The 14,260-nt window shown below is 43.2% G+C and overlaps 1 protein-coding gene across 1 annotated transcript in view; it reads right to left on the bottom strand.

Moving 5' to 3' along the window:
• The window catches only part of DNAH3 (dynein axonemal heavy chain 3), a 163,770-nt gene extending 149,882 nt beyond the window's left edge, over positions 1 to 13,888 (bottom strand). Inside the window, exons 1-7 of the mRNA XM_047087673.1 lie at positions 13,850 to 13,888; positions 9,491 to 9,595; positions 8,734 to 8,956; positions 5,705 to 5,777; positions 4,471 to 4,645; positions 2,684 to 2,873; positions 742 to 937 (exon numbers count right to left, since the gene is read on the bottom strand). Coding sequence (XP_046943629.1) covers positions 742 to 937; positions 2,684 to 2,873; positions 4,471 to 4,645; positions 5,705 to 5,777; positions 8,734 to 8,956; positions 9,491 to 9,595; positions 13,850 to 13,888 — 1,001 coding nt within the window. The remainder of the gene's footprint in view (positions 1 to 741; positions 938 to 2,683; positions 2,874 to 4,470; positions 4,646 to 5,704; positions 5,778 to 8,733; positions 8,957 to 9,490; positions 9,596 to 13,849) is intronic.
• Positions 13,889 to 14,260: the final 372 nt, after the last annotated feature.

Genomic DNA, 14,260 nt, shown 5'->3' with positions numbered 1-14,260 from the left:
AGAATTCCAAGCAGGTTTCCCACTGTTAGCACAGAGCCCGATGCAGGGCTTGAACTCATGAACATGAGTTTATGTCTTGAGCTGAAATCAAGAGTCAGACACTTAACTGACTGAGCTCCCAAGGCGCTCCACTGATGAACATAACAGACCACTGTTTGCCATCCCTGTGCGGGTAATGAGTTACCTAAGGAATAAGACCCAATCTCCCATACATCTCGTAGGCTAGAGAAAAGACAAACTAGCAAACACACAGTTGTAATTCAGTGTGGTACATGTCCTCGCAGAGTTAATGGCTCATTCACACTTAATGGGTCGGGCACTGTTCTGAGTACTTTGCATGTATTAAGTTATTCATTCCTCCTACCAGCCCAATGAAGCAGGAACTCTTACTGTCCCTAATTTAGAGATCAGGAAAGCAAGACCCAGACAGATGATGTAACATACCCATATTACCTAGGAAGCCGCAGAGTGAAGATATAGCCCTTAGCAGGCTGGCTCCAAGTCTGTGCTCTTTACTGGTACGCACCAGGGCTTAGAGACTGGCACTGGGTGTCATGCAAAGAAGAGTACCTTCACTGTGCACGGAAAGCTGTCATTTACAGTTCATATGCACTTTTGGTCCAGGATTTTCATCATTTCCTCTTAAGGGCTGGGCTACCCTAACTGTGCCCAGCATAGGTAGTCTCTTATGTGTGTAAACAAGAAAGAAAGGGAAGAAAAGGGAAGGGAGGAAATTCTTACTCTGTAAACCACAGTTCTTTCAGGCTGAGCATCATGGGGTTCACTGTGTGCAGATGTTCCTCGTTCCACTTCTTGGCATTCCTGTAGACACTGTGCCAGGGCACAGGCGCCCGGATCACTCTTTGAGGAAACATACGGGGAATATTCTCAATGAAGAGTCTTTTTCTCTCTATTGGGTCCATGAGGATGTAATCAACTATAACCAGCAGAACAAATACTTTGTTAGTAAGGCAGGCCCTGGAACACTCTGTGCTCTGAGCTGCAGCATTTAGAATGTAAATGAGCCTCTGACTGGTTACACTGATAATACCCATTATGTTGATAATCCCCTGGGTATAACTAAATTGGGGAAGCTCCACTCTGTTGGTTTGTTTTCTTTCTGAAGATATTTCAGGGAGAAGGAGGAGTGTAACTTCACAGTCTGGAGCTTAGAACCTGGGGTTGAGACCTATTAGGATATCTAGCATCATGCATGACAAGGAGCTACTATTTGATGATACCTCATTCATCATTAATTGATTTCTCACACCTAAATAGCCATACACAAAAAAATCAACATAACAGATGATACCATATACTTAGAATTGGAAATTCAGAAACCAAATATTTCACACACTAAGGAAAGAAAGATTGGTAAAAGGTTCACAGAGGAAGGGACATTTGAGCTGGAATGTGAATAATGAGTAGGCATTTGCAGCCAGGATAGGAAGGAAAGAACATATAACGTCCTTTGGAAGAACCAAAGAAGTAACAGCATATAATGAAATGCAGTTCTATGACTTTTGTAAAACATGCTGAAGGATCTGGGAGTTATTTTGTAGCTGAAATATCAGATGCAAGTGGTCGAGTTTAAGGTGGTAAGACTGCAGAAGTACATTGAGGCTGGAATTTAAAAGACTTTTACAGGTTTAACCTTATGAGTTTGGTTCTACCCTAGAGTGGACAAGGAGCCATTACCCTGACACCATTAGAAAGTTAATTAGGAAATTAAAAATAACTACATAACCTGGTAAACACAGCTATTGGCCAGAGAAAATAGAAAGATGAGGAACTAATATCATTATGCCCCTTCGATGTATTTCTCACATTACTCACCATCATTAAATATTTCCCAATGACCTACTGTGTGTATAAGACATGGGCCTAAGGAATGAAGGGGAGCTAGGATCAATAATATGTCCTTCACGGTCAAAGAACTGACAGTCTAATAAGGGAGCCAAGACCCACGAGAAATGAAAAGACAATGCCAGTGTGAAATGACAGAGGAGAAATAATGGCCCAGAGATGGTCCAAAGTAGGGTGAGTTAAAAGTAGAGATAAGAAGTGCTGTGCATGCAGAGGGTGGAGGGACCACTGTGGGGTACAGAGAGCTAAAAGTACTTAAGAGGCAGGTCTTGAGCTAGATTTTAAAACTTAGGTAAACCCTTGCTAGTCCTAGTGTTGCCCAGAGGTGAGCAAGCATCCATATCTCCTGGTAGCTTGTTAGAAACGCAGACTCTCGGGCCCTAACCCAGATCTACCTAATCGGAATCTGCTTTTTGAGAGAGAGAGAGAGAGAGAGAGAGAGAGAGCGAGCGAGCACGAGCAAGTGCAAGCGGGGGAGGGGCAGAGAGAGCTGGAGACACAGAATCCAAAGTAGGCTCCAGGCTATGAGCTGTCAGCATAGAGCCTGATGTAGGGCTTGAACTCACAAACTGTGAGATCATGACCTGAGCTGAAATTGGATGCTTAACCAACTGAGCCACTCAGGCGCCCCCCGGAATCTGCATTTTTTATAAGATTCCCAGGTTATGTGGGTGCCCATCAAAGTACAGGAAGTGCTAGTGTAGACCTTAGTGATGGGGGGAGAGCATCTGAATGAAAAGGAGGAACCAGAAGGTGGACTGATAAAGACAGTGCCCTCCACATGGGAGCCCCTTGAACCACTTATACCCAACCTTACCAATGCTTTTCATGATGCTACTATAGTAGTCATTTTCCTTCTCCTTCACCAGGATGATCATCAGGGGTGCCAGGAAGGGACTTGTCAGCAGTGTGTTAGAAATCAGCTTTGAAATCCGAAACATCACTTCATCCTCCTCAGGGGCAATCATATCTTTTCGGATGCCATTGGTCAAATAGTAATAGTATCTCTTCCATAAACAAACCACCAGCAAGACAATGATAGTGATTGGTTAACTGTGCCCACCTGCCCACACCCATCAGCCTCCAAGGGGCCCTGTTCACACAGCACCCATCTCCACCCTTCACTTGCTACAATCGGGTTTTCTGGGACCATCACCACACACTCTCTGCAGTGTGATGGCGGGCAAATTTTTCCATGACTCTGGAGGACTGACCCAGAGCCAGAAATTTCAGTGGGTTATAAGGAAGGACTCGTCAAAAGCCATGCAGAGAGGAACAGTGGAATGACTACTGAGGCCAGGACAGAGGCAGCCCATCGGTGAACTTTAAGAACATAATTAATGAGCTCCTCAAATGGACCAGATAATTCACCGTCCTCAACAACAATGGTGGTCTACAAAGGACTTTGATCCTGTGGCTTGTAACAGCCAGTGAGGGGAAATTCCCCAAGTCCAAGTGAAACTTACAATAGTTCTGATCAAACCATGGGCTTCTGAGTTTAGGAAAGCAATACAAACACACAAACTAAACAAAAACAGCCAATGTGGTGGCGCCTGGGTGGCTCAGTCAGTTGAGCGTACAACTTTGGCTCAGGTCATGATCTCACAGCTCGTGAGTTTGAGCCCCACGTGGGGCTCTGTGCTGACAGATTGGAGCCTGGAGCCTGCTTCGGATTCTGTGTCTTCCTCTCTCTCTGCCCCTAGCCCACTCGCATTCTGTCTCTGTCTCTCTCAAAAATAAACATTAAAAAAAATTTTTTTTTAAATGGCCAATGTGATCTGGTTGATTTCAGGAAGTTTTGTTCGTTTAGGGCTCTAAGCTGCCAGATGGCTGAATAGCTCTAGAAACAAATACTTTAAGATGGGTGAGAAGCACAAAGTGTAGGAAATCAGTTTTGAGCTTTTGTGACAACTGTCTGTAGTCAGAAGAGGCTGAGCTCACCTTCCTCCAACCTTAATGGAAGCTGCTTATAGAGAAGAAACTTCCAAATACAGGATGCATTGGGATATACTTATACTTTTAGTATTTTAGTATAATTTTTAAAATTATTTATTGTATATCTGAAATTCCAATTTAACTGGGTGTCCTGTTTTTTATTTTTCAAAATTTTGCAACCCTAGCTTATGGGTCACCATTTTGCAACCATTGGTTTGTTTTTTTTTTAAGTTTATTTATTTATTTTGAGAGACAGAGAGAGAGCATGGGGGGCAGAAACGGAGGGAGGGAAAGAATCCTAAGCAGGCTCCCTGCTGTCAGTGGAGACCCCAACGTGGGGCCTGATCTCATGGTTCATGAGATCATGACCTGAACTAAATCAAGAGTCAAATGCTTAACTGACTGAGCAACCTAGGTGTCCCACAACCTATGTTCTATAAGGACTCAGAGGTTTCTAAGACCTACTAAAACAATTCACACAGACACACACACACACACACACACACAAATACACACGTACCCTTATTCAGTAGTCTGTCATGGGGTCTGGACTTTGATATTTTTAAAACATTCCCTGGGTAATTCTGCTATTCTCCCTGAGTTTAGAATCCCTGAGCTGTCAAGAATAATTCTTAGCAAACTGAGAGAAAGGAAGCAACAAGAACATACCTCTAAGTCTGATTCAGATGGTTGGGTTTCTTTACCTTCTATTTCCATCTCCTGCTGTAACATCACACCAATCTGTTCTTCTGGACTCATTGGTCTGCTTCCTGGCAGGGTCAAAGATGTCACTGCCTCCTTCTTTATGGATGATAAGGCTGAGATATTGTGGGCCAGCTTGGTCCTGAAAAGTAGACACATCTTTGGTTCTCTGCAGAGGTGCTCTGTGTCAGGCCTACTGTCTCCAAGCTGCTGAGTGTCGTTCTGCAATGGAAACCCCTCTCCTCTGTGTCATCTAACAGTATGGATGTGCACTGCAGTGACAGCCTCTAACCATGGAACATCCATAGGTATGCTAGCATTGGTTTTGCTCAGGTGGTAAATTTATTTTTTTTTATTTTCATTTTTTACTTAAAATTTTTTTTAATGTTTATTCCTTTTTGAGACAAAGAGAGAGACAAAGTGCAAGTGGTGGGGTGGCGGGCGGGCAGAGAGAGAGTGAGAGACACAATCTGAAGCAGGCTCCAAGGCTCCAGCACAGAGCTTGATGCCAGAGCTCAAACCCATGAAGCACAAGATCATGACCTGGGCCAAAGTCAGACGCTCAACCGACTGAGCCACCCAGGCACCCCTCCTTTTTTTATTTTAGAGAGAGAGAGAGAGAGAGAGAGAGAGTTCGGGAGATGGGTAGAGGGAGAGAGTGAGAGAATCTTCAGCAGGCTCCATGCTCAGCACAGAGCCTGATGCAGGGCTCAATTCCAGGACCCTGGGATCATGACCTGAGCTGAAAACAAGAGTTGGCAACCAATGAGCCACTCAGGTGCCTCTGCTCAGTTGGTTACTTTAGTTTTATTTAGAGCCTTAAAAAACTGGGTTAAAACAGAGCGCGTGGGTGGCTCAGTGGGTTGAGTAACCGACCTCAGCTTTGATCATGATCTCATGGTTCATGAGTTCGAGACCCACATTAGGCTGTGTTGACAGTTCAGAGCCTGGAGCCTGCTTTGGATTCTGTGTCTGTCTCTGCCCCTCTCCTGCTTGTGTTCTGTCTCTCTCTCTGTCTCTCTCTCAAAAGTAAATAAACATTTTAAAAAATTGAGTTAAGAGCACTGGTGGAAAAACACATGAGTTACTTGGAGTCTGGGAATGCTTTGAAGTCAAGAAGCAGAGCATGGTTAATGAGACCACAGCCTTCTTCAGTTCAGCCAGGTGTCCTACAATCTCCTGCACCCACAGGGATACTTACCTGGTGGGATTCTCTTTGTCTCTAGAGGAGAACTTTCTTTTCTTCTTGTTGGGTTCTGATGAGCAGTTAGTTGCTAGAAGAGTGGAGAAGAAACACATTAGGGTCATCCTCTGTCCACAGGACAGTCCCAGAGCATACTAAGGGGAGTAGACTCGGTGCAATGGGGATAAGGCAGGAGATGGGCCGCCTGGTTCTACATGCACCACTAATCACCTGTGTGACTCTGAAGCAGTGACTTCATCACTCCAGGCCTCAGTTTCCCCAACTGTGAAATGGGAATGCACATACCTTCTATTCACCCATACAATTGTCAAGTATTAATATCAGTCCTACTCGATTCACTCCCTAATCCTGTATGCCCTATTTTCTAAACGTTGGAAATTACTGTTTAATATTTCTAAGTAGGTGAAGACTTTTACACTTGGCATATTTATTTTAAAGGAAATATATGATTATCACAAATAGAAAAACCAGTATCATGCACAATACAAGGTAACTACAAATGAATTCAATAGTTGATATAAAACTAGATTATAAAGCTTTAACTAGATACTGTTACTTAAGTCTCCAGCCTAAAGGAATTAACAAGTAACAGAGAAGTGTCGAAGACATAATATTAAATTGACATTTTGAGAGGCTCCTGGGTGGTTCAGTTGGTTAAGCGTCTGACTCTTGATTTTGGCTCAGGTCACGATCTCACAGTTCATGAGATCAAGCCCCACCTCATGACCCACGTCAGGCTCCGAGCTGGCAGCACAGAGCCTGCTTGGGATCCTCTCTCTCCGTCTCTCTCTGCTCCTCATCCTGCTCATGCTCTTTCTCTCAAAATAAATAAATGATCTAGGTTCACAGCACAAAGCCAGGACTGAAGCAAGGCTGCCCTATCCATGAAGACAGGCTGTCCTATCCATGAAGACAGCACTGTCATGCAGATAAAGCACAAGGATCCTCAATTCTTATGTTGGCCAAAGATAACAGAGACAGCCCAATAATGAGGCCAAGTTTCACGCAGCCTCAGTGACCACATCTACAAGATCTCCAAATATTACCTAGGATGGGAGTCCCAAGCCACCAATATAAGGTCTGGTACTAATTTGGGGTCCTAAGAGGCCAGATGAAGGCATAAGAATAAAAACGTTAGATTAAGAAGTATGTGTCAAAAAGGTACACAGTCCTTTTGATTACATTTCTAAGTGAAAACAATCAAAATTAATCTATGGTGACAAAAATCAGAAAGCAACTACCCTAGAGTGGGATGGTTTATGGGTAGGGAAGAGAACTCACTGGAAATAAGCACAATAGAGCTTTCTCTAGGGATGGAAATGCCCTATATCCTGTTTGGGTGGTGGCTACATGGTATAAACAATGGTCAATGCTCACTGAACTGAACACTTGAGATCTATGCATCTTATTGTATGTAAATCATACCTCAATAAAAACAATGAGGGGGGGGGATGCAAGTCACAAGAAGGGAAAAAACTCTCAACAGAAGCCTGCAAATTAAAATCCCAGACCAGACCATATGAGAAAAACCAATAGTAAGAAAGACAGTTAATTGACTCAACAGGCAAGGGATAATTCTGCAAAGTAAAAATAATACAGCAATCAAACATTGCTCCAAAATAAATGTTTAAGATCTTCCCAGGAATATTGAAAGAGCTAAGCCTATAAGAGTAAAATGACAAATTGGCAGGTAGAATCAATTAGAAAATCTGAAAATGAGGGGCACTTGTGTGGTTCAGTTGATTAAGCATCTGACTCTTGATTTCATGAGGTCATTGTCACTCTTGACTCTGACTTCTTGATTTCATGAGGTCATTGTCTCATGGTTCATAGGATCAAGCCCCGTGCAGGGCTCCACACTGACAGCATACAAAGCCTGCTTGCGATTCTCTTTCTTTCTCTGTCTCTGCCCTTCCTGTGCTTGCACCCACACTCTCTAATATAAATGAACTTAAAAATACTTTTTTAATTAAAAAAAAAGAAAATCTGAAAATGAAAAGATTTTGTCATGAAAGTAAAAAAAGTTCATTAGACATGATAAACTCAAGGCTCAACACAGTTGAGCAAATTAGTGAATCAGAAGATACATCTGAGGAACTTACCCAGACCCAGCACAGAGAGAAAAATGAAAAATATGAAAATGAGTTTGAGACAGAGGGCAGACTGAGAGGCTCCAACACACATGTAACAAAAATTACTGAAGGATAAGCAGACTTATGTGTGCCCAGCAGGATTAAATAAATTAATACATATAAAGTACTGTGGTAAACAGCTTCCAAGATGGCCCCCAATGATCCCCACTTCCCGGCATCATGGCCTTGTGCAATCCCTGTGCGTGCAGGCTAGACCTGGTGACTCACTTCTAACAAACAGAATACAGCAAAAGTGATAGGCTGTCACTTCCAAAATTAAATTCCAAAAAGAGTGTGGTTTCTGTTTTTTTGGCTCTCTTCTGTCTCTTGCTCCCTCCCCTGTTCCCTATGAGGGAAGCCAGAAGCCATAATGTGAACTGCCCTATGGAAAGACCCATGTGGCAGAAAACTGATGTCTATGACCAACAGCCAGCAAAAACCTGAGGAAATGAATGAGCTTGGGAGAGGATCCTTCCTTAAGTGCCCTTAGAGGACTGTGGGGCTAGCTGATACCTTGATTGCATGCTTGTGAGAGACTCTGAGGCAGAACTGTTCGGTTAAGCCATGCTCAGATTCTTGATCCATAGAAACTATGAGATAATAAGTGGTGGTTGTTTTAAACCATTAAGTTTTGGGAATAATTTGTTATTCAGGATTCAATAACACAAGTACGCAGAAAAGTGTTCGGCGTGTGGTAAATGTAAGGGACACGGCATACAGTAAATGTAATGCTAGATATTACAATCATTCCCATTTCATAGATGAAAAGACTGAGACCCTATGAGGTTATCCAAGGTTAGCTTCAGCAAGCAATGGAGCCAGAACTAGAACCCACGACTAAAAATCTCACTGCAAAGCCCCATTTGGATCGGTATGGCACACTGCTACAATTACCTAATGGCAGCCCCTTTCTGGTCCTTTCCCTGGGGACATTGATAGTGACTGGCTGGTAAACCTTCAGCAGGTCCTTCAGCTTCAGGTCCTGGGCCATCAAGGAGTAGTTGTTGGCAATGGAGTCGCTGGGTCCACGGTAGTGGTGCTGCTCTTTGAAGGGTGCAGCCAGGGTCCACGATGTACGTTGCATCAAGGGGGGATAAAAGCTGTGTGACATGATGGTCTACAAGGAAAGAAATGCAGAGTATGACGAGGTGAAGGACATCTCTTGGAGGAGCTTAAGGTCCACTCACATGGAGACTCAAGAGAGTCCTGCATGCCCTACGCTGTTTCTACTTCCTGCAAACTCAGCCATATGCTTCCTGGATGTTCACCAATTGCACTTCTCCAACCACCATGAGCATGATTTCTGATGTCAAGGACAAAAGCTGGCTTTCAATAAGCAGTATGTTTGTGCATCAGGTGATTTACTTCTATTGTCTTTATTCTTTATGGACATGGCTGTAAAGTAGAAATAATCATCCTTATATTTTTCACAACCGAAGATGCAGAAGTTCAGAAAGTCTCAATAATACAGCAGGGAAGTGATAAGGCTGGATCCTAACTCACCTTTGTACTACTAGATAGCTCTTTCTCCCCACACTACCATAGCCTTTTCTGGTGGCAGAAGTGACCAAAGCCATTGATCCCACTCGTCAAGCCTAGCTGTTTGTCTCCCACTAATATCAGTAGAATAGCAGCAGCCCAGTGAACATACCTGGTAGAGCGCAGATGGTTCCTCATTAGCAGAAGCAGGCAGAGGGGGCAGCTCTGGCCGCATCTGGGAGTGGCTCATGTGATGTATTGAGTCACTTTCAGGGATCTGTGGGAAATGGGAACAAAGCCGCTCTTCAGGAATCGGGAAAGATTTCCAAGCCTCTAGGTTGGCAAGGAGTAAAAAGATCCCTAAGATAAGTTTTAGGGACAGAGTTATGCCCACTAAACACCTTCTCACCCCCATCCATAGTGTAGGTTTCATTTTTAAATCAGTGATGTCTCTCCTCCAGCGTCTTCTCCTTGGCTACCCCTCAATGAGCAAATTTAGGGTAATATTTTTCCCCTGGGAAGACCCCAAATTCTGAGGGAAGTTACCCTATCCTGGGTTGTGATTAAAGGGGTTAACTTTAAACAAAAAATAGACCCTTGCACTTCACAAAAACACAATTCCAAATAGAAATTTGCTTATGTGGTGGCATTGTACTTTGTGTGTTTAACACACACATGAGCAACTCTCTGTTCTGACTGCTTTGAAAAATAAAAAGAGTCACTTAAATAGTATGGGTGTCTGAGTCCACCATTCCATTCAGTGAGGGTGCGCTTAGGGGTGAGCCTCAGGTAGGGGTGAACCTGCGGCTCCCATGGCCACTCTCAGTTCCCAAGTACCTCTTCTGAGCAGAGCTGAAAGTGACAGCAGTATTGAACAATTCTGTGTGTGTTTCTGTCCTAGGACCCAGCCTCTATGTGCACGACAACTACTTATCTGGGGCTGTGACAGAGAAGGTACAATTTGTTCCAAAACTAAAGGAAAACTGTGGGTTGTACTGAGACATGTTGCTGTATAGCATTTTAAAGATGGTTTAAGGGGCTTTCAAGGGCAATTTTGGCTCTCCATGATTTTTCACCTAAGGCAATGACCTTGGACTAAACTGTGTAAGACGAGACATTACTGGATTCATTTGATTTACTTGAATCAGCAAATTATGTCATGCAGGGGAACTGGCAGGGGGTAGCAGATAGGGGGTATATGAATCGGATGTCAGCCACCCTCACGCCCTAACCAACTGCTCACTGATGACTCAACCTCATAAAATAACAATAATACCACTATAATTATTCCAAATTATTACATGCTAGGCACTGTACAACCTTATGAGAGGTTTTTTTTTCCCTTATAGGAGTTTTTGATAACCATGTTTGACATGAAGAAACTAAAGCCCAGAGAATATAAGTAATGCATCCTGGCCACACACAGGTGCTTTTAAATACACATGACTCTGCGGGCATTTGGGTGGCTCAGTTGGTTAGGTGTTTGACTTTGGTTCAGGTCATGATCTCTCATTTTGTGAGTTCAAGCCCTGCATCAGGCTCTGTGCTCACAGCTCAGAGCCTGGAGCCTGCTTCAGATTCTGTATCTCCCTTTCTCTTTGCCCCTACCCTGATCACGCTGTGTGTGTTTCTCTCTCTCTCTCTCTCAAAAATAAATAAACATTAAAAAAAATTTAAATACACATGACTCTGCATCCCAACACATTGGAAACAGCGAGTACTGATAACACGGCAAATTACTTTAGGAAGGTGTTGATCTTAAAATTCAACAAAAACATGCAAACCCATAAATAAAGATGCACACCAAGCCTGAGATCTTTAAAAAACATACAACAGGTCCACTGGTCTAATGGCCTAATCTAGTTATTGTAAAAAATTGTGGCACATCACACTCACCAATAGAACTTTATTAAAAATAGGGATGCTTGGGCTCCAACTTAAACGGGAGGAGTTTGAGACCTGCAGACTTTGCTGTTTTTAGAGAACTCAGTTTGTTGAGTTAAATAACCGTGCCTATCTCTCTCTCTTTTTTTTTTTCAATGTTTATTTATTTTTGAGAGAGACAGAATGCAAGTCTGGGGATTTGCTCCCAGGGAGGAGCAGAAACAGAGAGTAAGAGACACAGAATAGGAAACAGGCTCCAGGCTCTGAGCGGTCAGCCCAGAGCCTGAGGTGGGATTGAACCCACAAACCACAAGATCATGACCCAAGCCAAAGTCAGACGTTTAACCAACTGAGCCACCCAGGCGCCCCTCTCTGTTCTTGACCTCAGTTTCAAGGACCTAAGAATTGATCAATTATCTCCAAGATGATTTTTCGGTACTGAAATTAGTATCAGATTTGCACCAATCAGGTGAACAAAAGGATAGAACTCCAGCATCAGCCTGAAAGGAACCTGGTCATCCAAAGTGGGTACCACACCATCCGAGGTCGATTCTGGCAGTGGTACTTTCAGCGCTATGAAGTCATTCATGATTTCCATCAGGATCCCAGATGTACAGCATATAATGATTGATAAGTTCTGGCTGCCTGTTTTTGTTTTTTGTTTTTTTGTCTTTGCAAGCAAGAAAGTTTTATGGTCACTGGAAATCTTTCCCTTGGCCTAGCTTTTAAATATGTTTCAAATAAAAATCTTCATTAAAAGAGCAACAAGCAAACACCACAAATTTCAGACATCTTGAGTAAGTTACAACAAAAATGGAAATGAGTAGTTAAACCAAAAAACCTTGAACTTTTACAGTCAAGTAGGATGTTAACATTAGTCAGGAGGTGTCTTGCTTCTGCTCGTGGCTGGGGTAAACCTGATGTCATCTCTGACACCAATTGGGAAGTTATTCTCCCTACCAAAATTAGTAGGGCACAGCCCTAGTGGACAAAATCAGCTCTTCTCCAATTTCAGTCCGTGCTATACAGTCACCTGATCCCACCCAGTCCCTGGCTCCAGGAAGCACATGTGACATAGGTCAGGCTAATCAGGGTTCTCCACCCTCCTAGACACAGTGCTTGGCTCAGGGACAGGCATGTGACCTAAGCTGGGCTCATTAGTCTTTCCTGACAGTTTCACTAGACCTATTGAGAAAGACGCACTCTCAATAAACATCTTTGCCTTATGTGGAAACAAAGCTTTCATTAGAATACAGCCAACATAGAAGCAAGACTCCCAGAAGGCAAAAGATAGACTCCCAGTGACTTCGGCTGGACTCCTGGATCCCATTTGGACTTCTCGGTTACTTGAGCCCAGAGATTCCCTTTTGGGTTTGAGCTAAATTATATTTATGCTCCTTCATACTGAGAGATGTTCATCCAAGGGGCAGACACAGAGGCAGCTGAATCATCATACAAAGACATAAGCCATTCTTGGGAAAATAAAGAAACTGAAACATTTTGCAAAAAGCAAGCCAATATTAAGAATTTTACAGCATATAATAGAAGCAGAACCTTTGGAGAACAAGTTAAAAATTTGAGCTTGTTCATAGGCACAGACTAAGACTTAGACACACAGAGCCAGAAATACGGAGAGCAGAAAACATCTCAGTGCATGGGACAGGGATACATGGAACACACACAGGATCACCAGATCTAGAAATCAATTCCAGAACAGAACATGACCATACCTAAGAATGCTCTGTGGCATCTTGAAGGAAAAAGAGATTGATTTTTGTAAGAATCACCTTCATTTCATAAAGTTTCAATTTAAAATGCTCCTCTGGTTTGGGGTGCCTGGGTAGCTCAGTCAGTTAAGCTCAGATCATGATCTCACCACTTGTGAGTTCAAGGCCTGCGTCGGGCTCTGTGCTGACAGCTCAGAGCCTAGAGCCTGCTTTGGGTTGTGTCTCTCTCTTTCTCTTTCTCTTTCTCTCTACCCCTTACTTGTTCATGCTCTGTCTCTCTCTCTCTCAAAAAACAAATAAACATGAAAATGCTCCTCTGGGCACTTTAGGGTATGGCAACCTAATGGATCTTGGCTTTGAACACCAAGATTCTGACATCTAGATGGGGTAACACTATTACTTTCAGATGGATGATTTCTGACTACACATCATGTTTGCATGTTCTTCTTGGAGGCCGATCTCAAAAGCTCACCTGCTACAGCAGAATCACTCAATTCTTAGTTAAAAATACAGATTCCGGGACCCCATTCAAGTCTTCTGGATCAGAACCTTTGGGAGTGAGGCCAAGTCTCTGTTTTCAAGATGCTCTCTAGGATATTCTGATGTACATCTGGGAACTGTTGGATGGAATATATGGTCTAAAGGCCTCGGGAAGGGAAGGGAAAGGAACAACAGGTATCTATTCCTGAAGTTTTCACAGCAAAACCTGAGGCTTTTAGTCCAAAAGCCTAATTCAGCAAAAAGCATATTTCAAAGGACAAAGCATAAAAATGTTAACACCGTTGCTCAGTCAAGGGGATCTAACATGGCAATTAGTCTATGATTGAAACATCCCCTTCCTGCCCACTCCCAAATTCCCTACATGTTGAAAATACAGGTTTAAAAGAAAAAAAGAAATACACCTTAAAATTCACACCTACCTTCTGAGATGAGCAATCCACGTCACTCATGTTGTCCATTTTAGTTGGGTCTATTACAAAATGAATAAAGAGCTCTCAGTTTCTCTAGGGATGATCCTCTCGTACCAGTGGCTCTGAAATTCACACTTGCTTATAGCATAGTGAGGTGACATAGAAAATGGAACTTTCTAAGTGTTCTGAAAGCTCTGTTCACAGAGCTGTCTCTCTGAGGTCATAGACTTTGGCCCCCTGAGGAGTTCTCTGGTAGAAGAAGAAAGAAAGAGAAGCTAGGGAATGAAGAAGGGAGAGCATTGGGGTTCTGCAGGGCTTTTCTGCTGTGGTTGCAATGCCTTCTGCTCTGGCCGCTCTTCCCTTCCACTGAGCAGCTCCTCTCTTAGAACTTTTCCAGGAACACACCGAGTTCACTGTAGA

Source organism: Lynx rufus, unplaced genomic scaffold (assembly GCF_022079265.1).
Source record: "Lynx rufus isolate CCGP_SWC_20201006 ecotype Redwood Valley unplaced genomic scaffold, mLynRuf1.p SCAF_23, whole genome shotgun sequence".
Taxonomy (NCBI): Eukaryota; Metazoa; Chordata; class Mammalia; order Carnivora; family Felidae; genus Lynx; species Lynx rufus.
The sequence above is the reverse complement of the archived record's forward strand: the minus strand, read 5'-3'. Positions and strand labels throughout refer to the sequence as shown.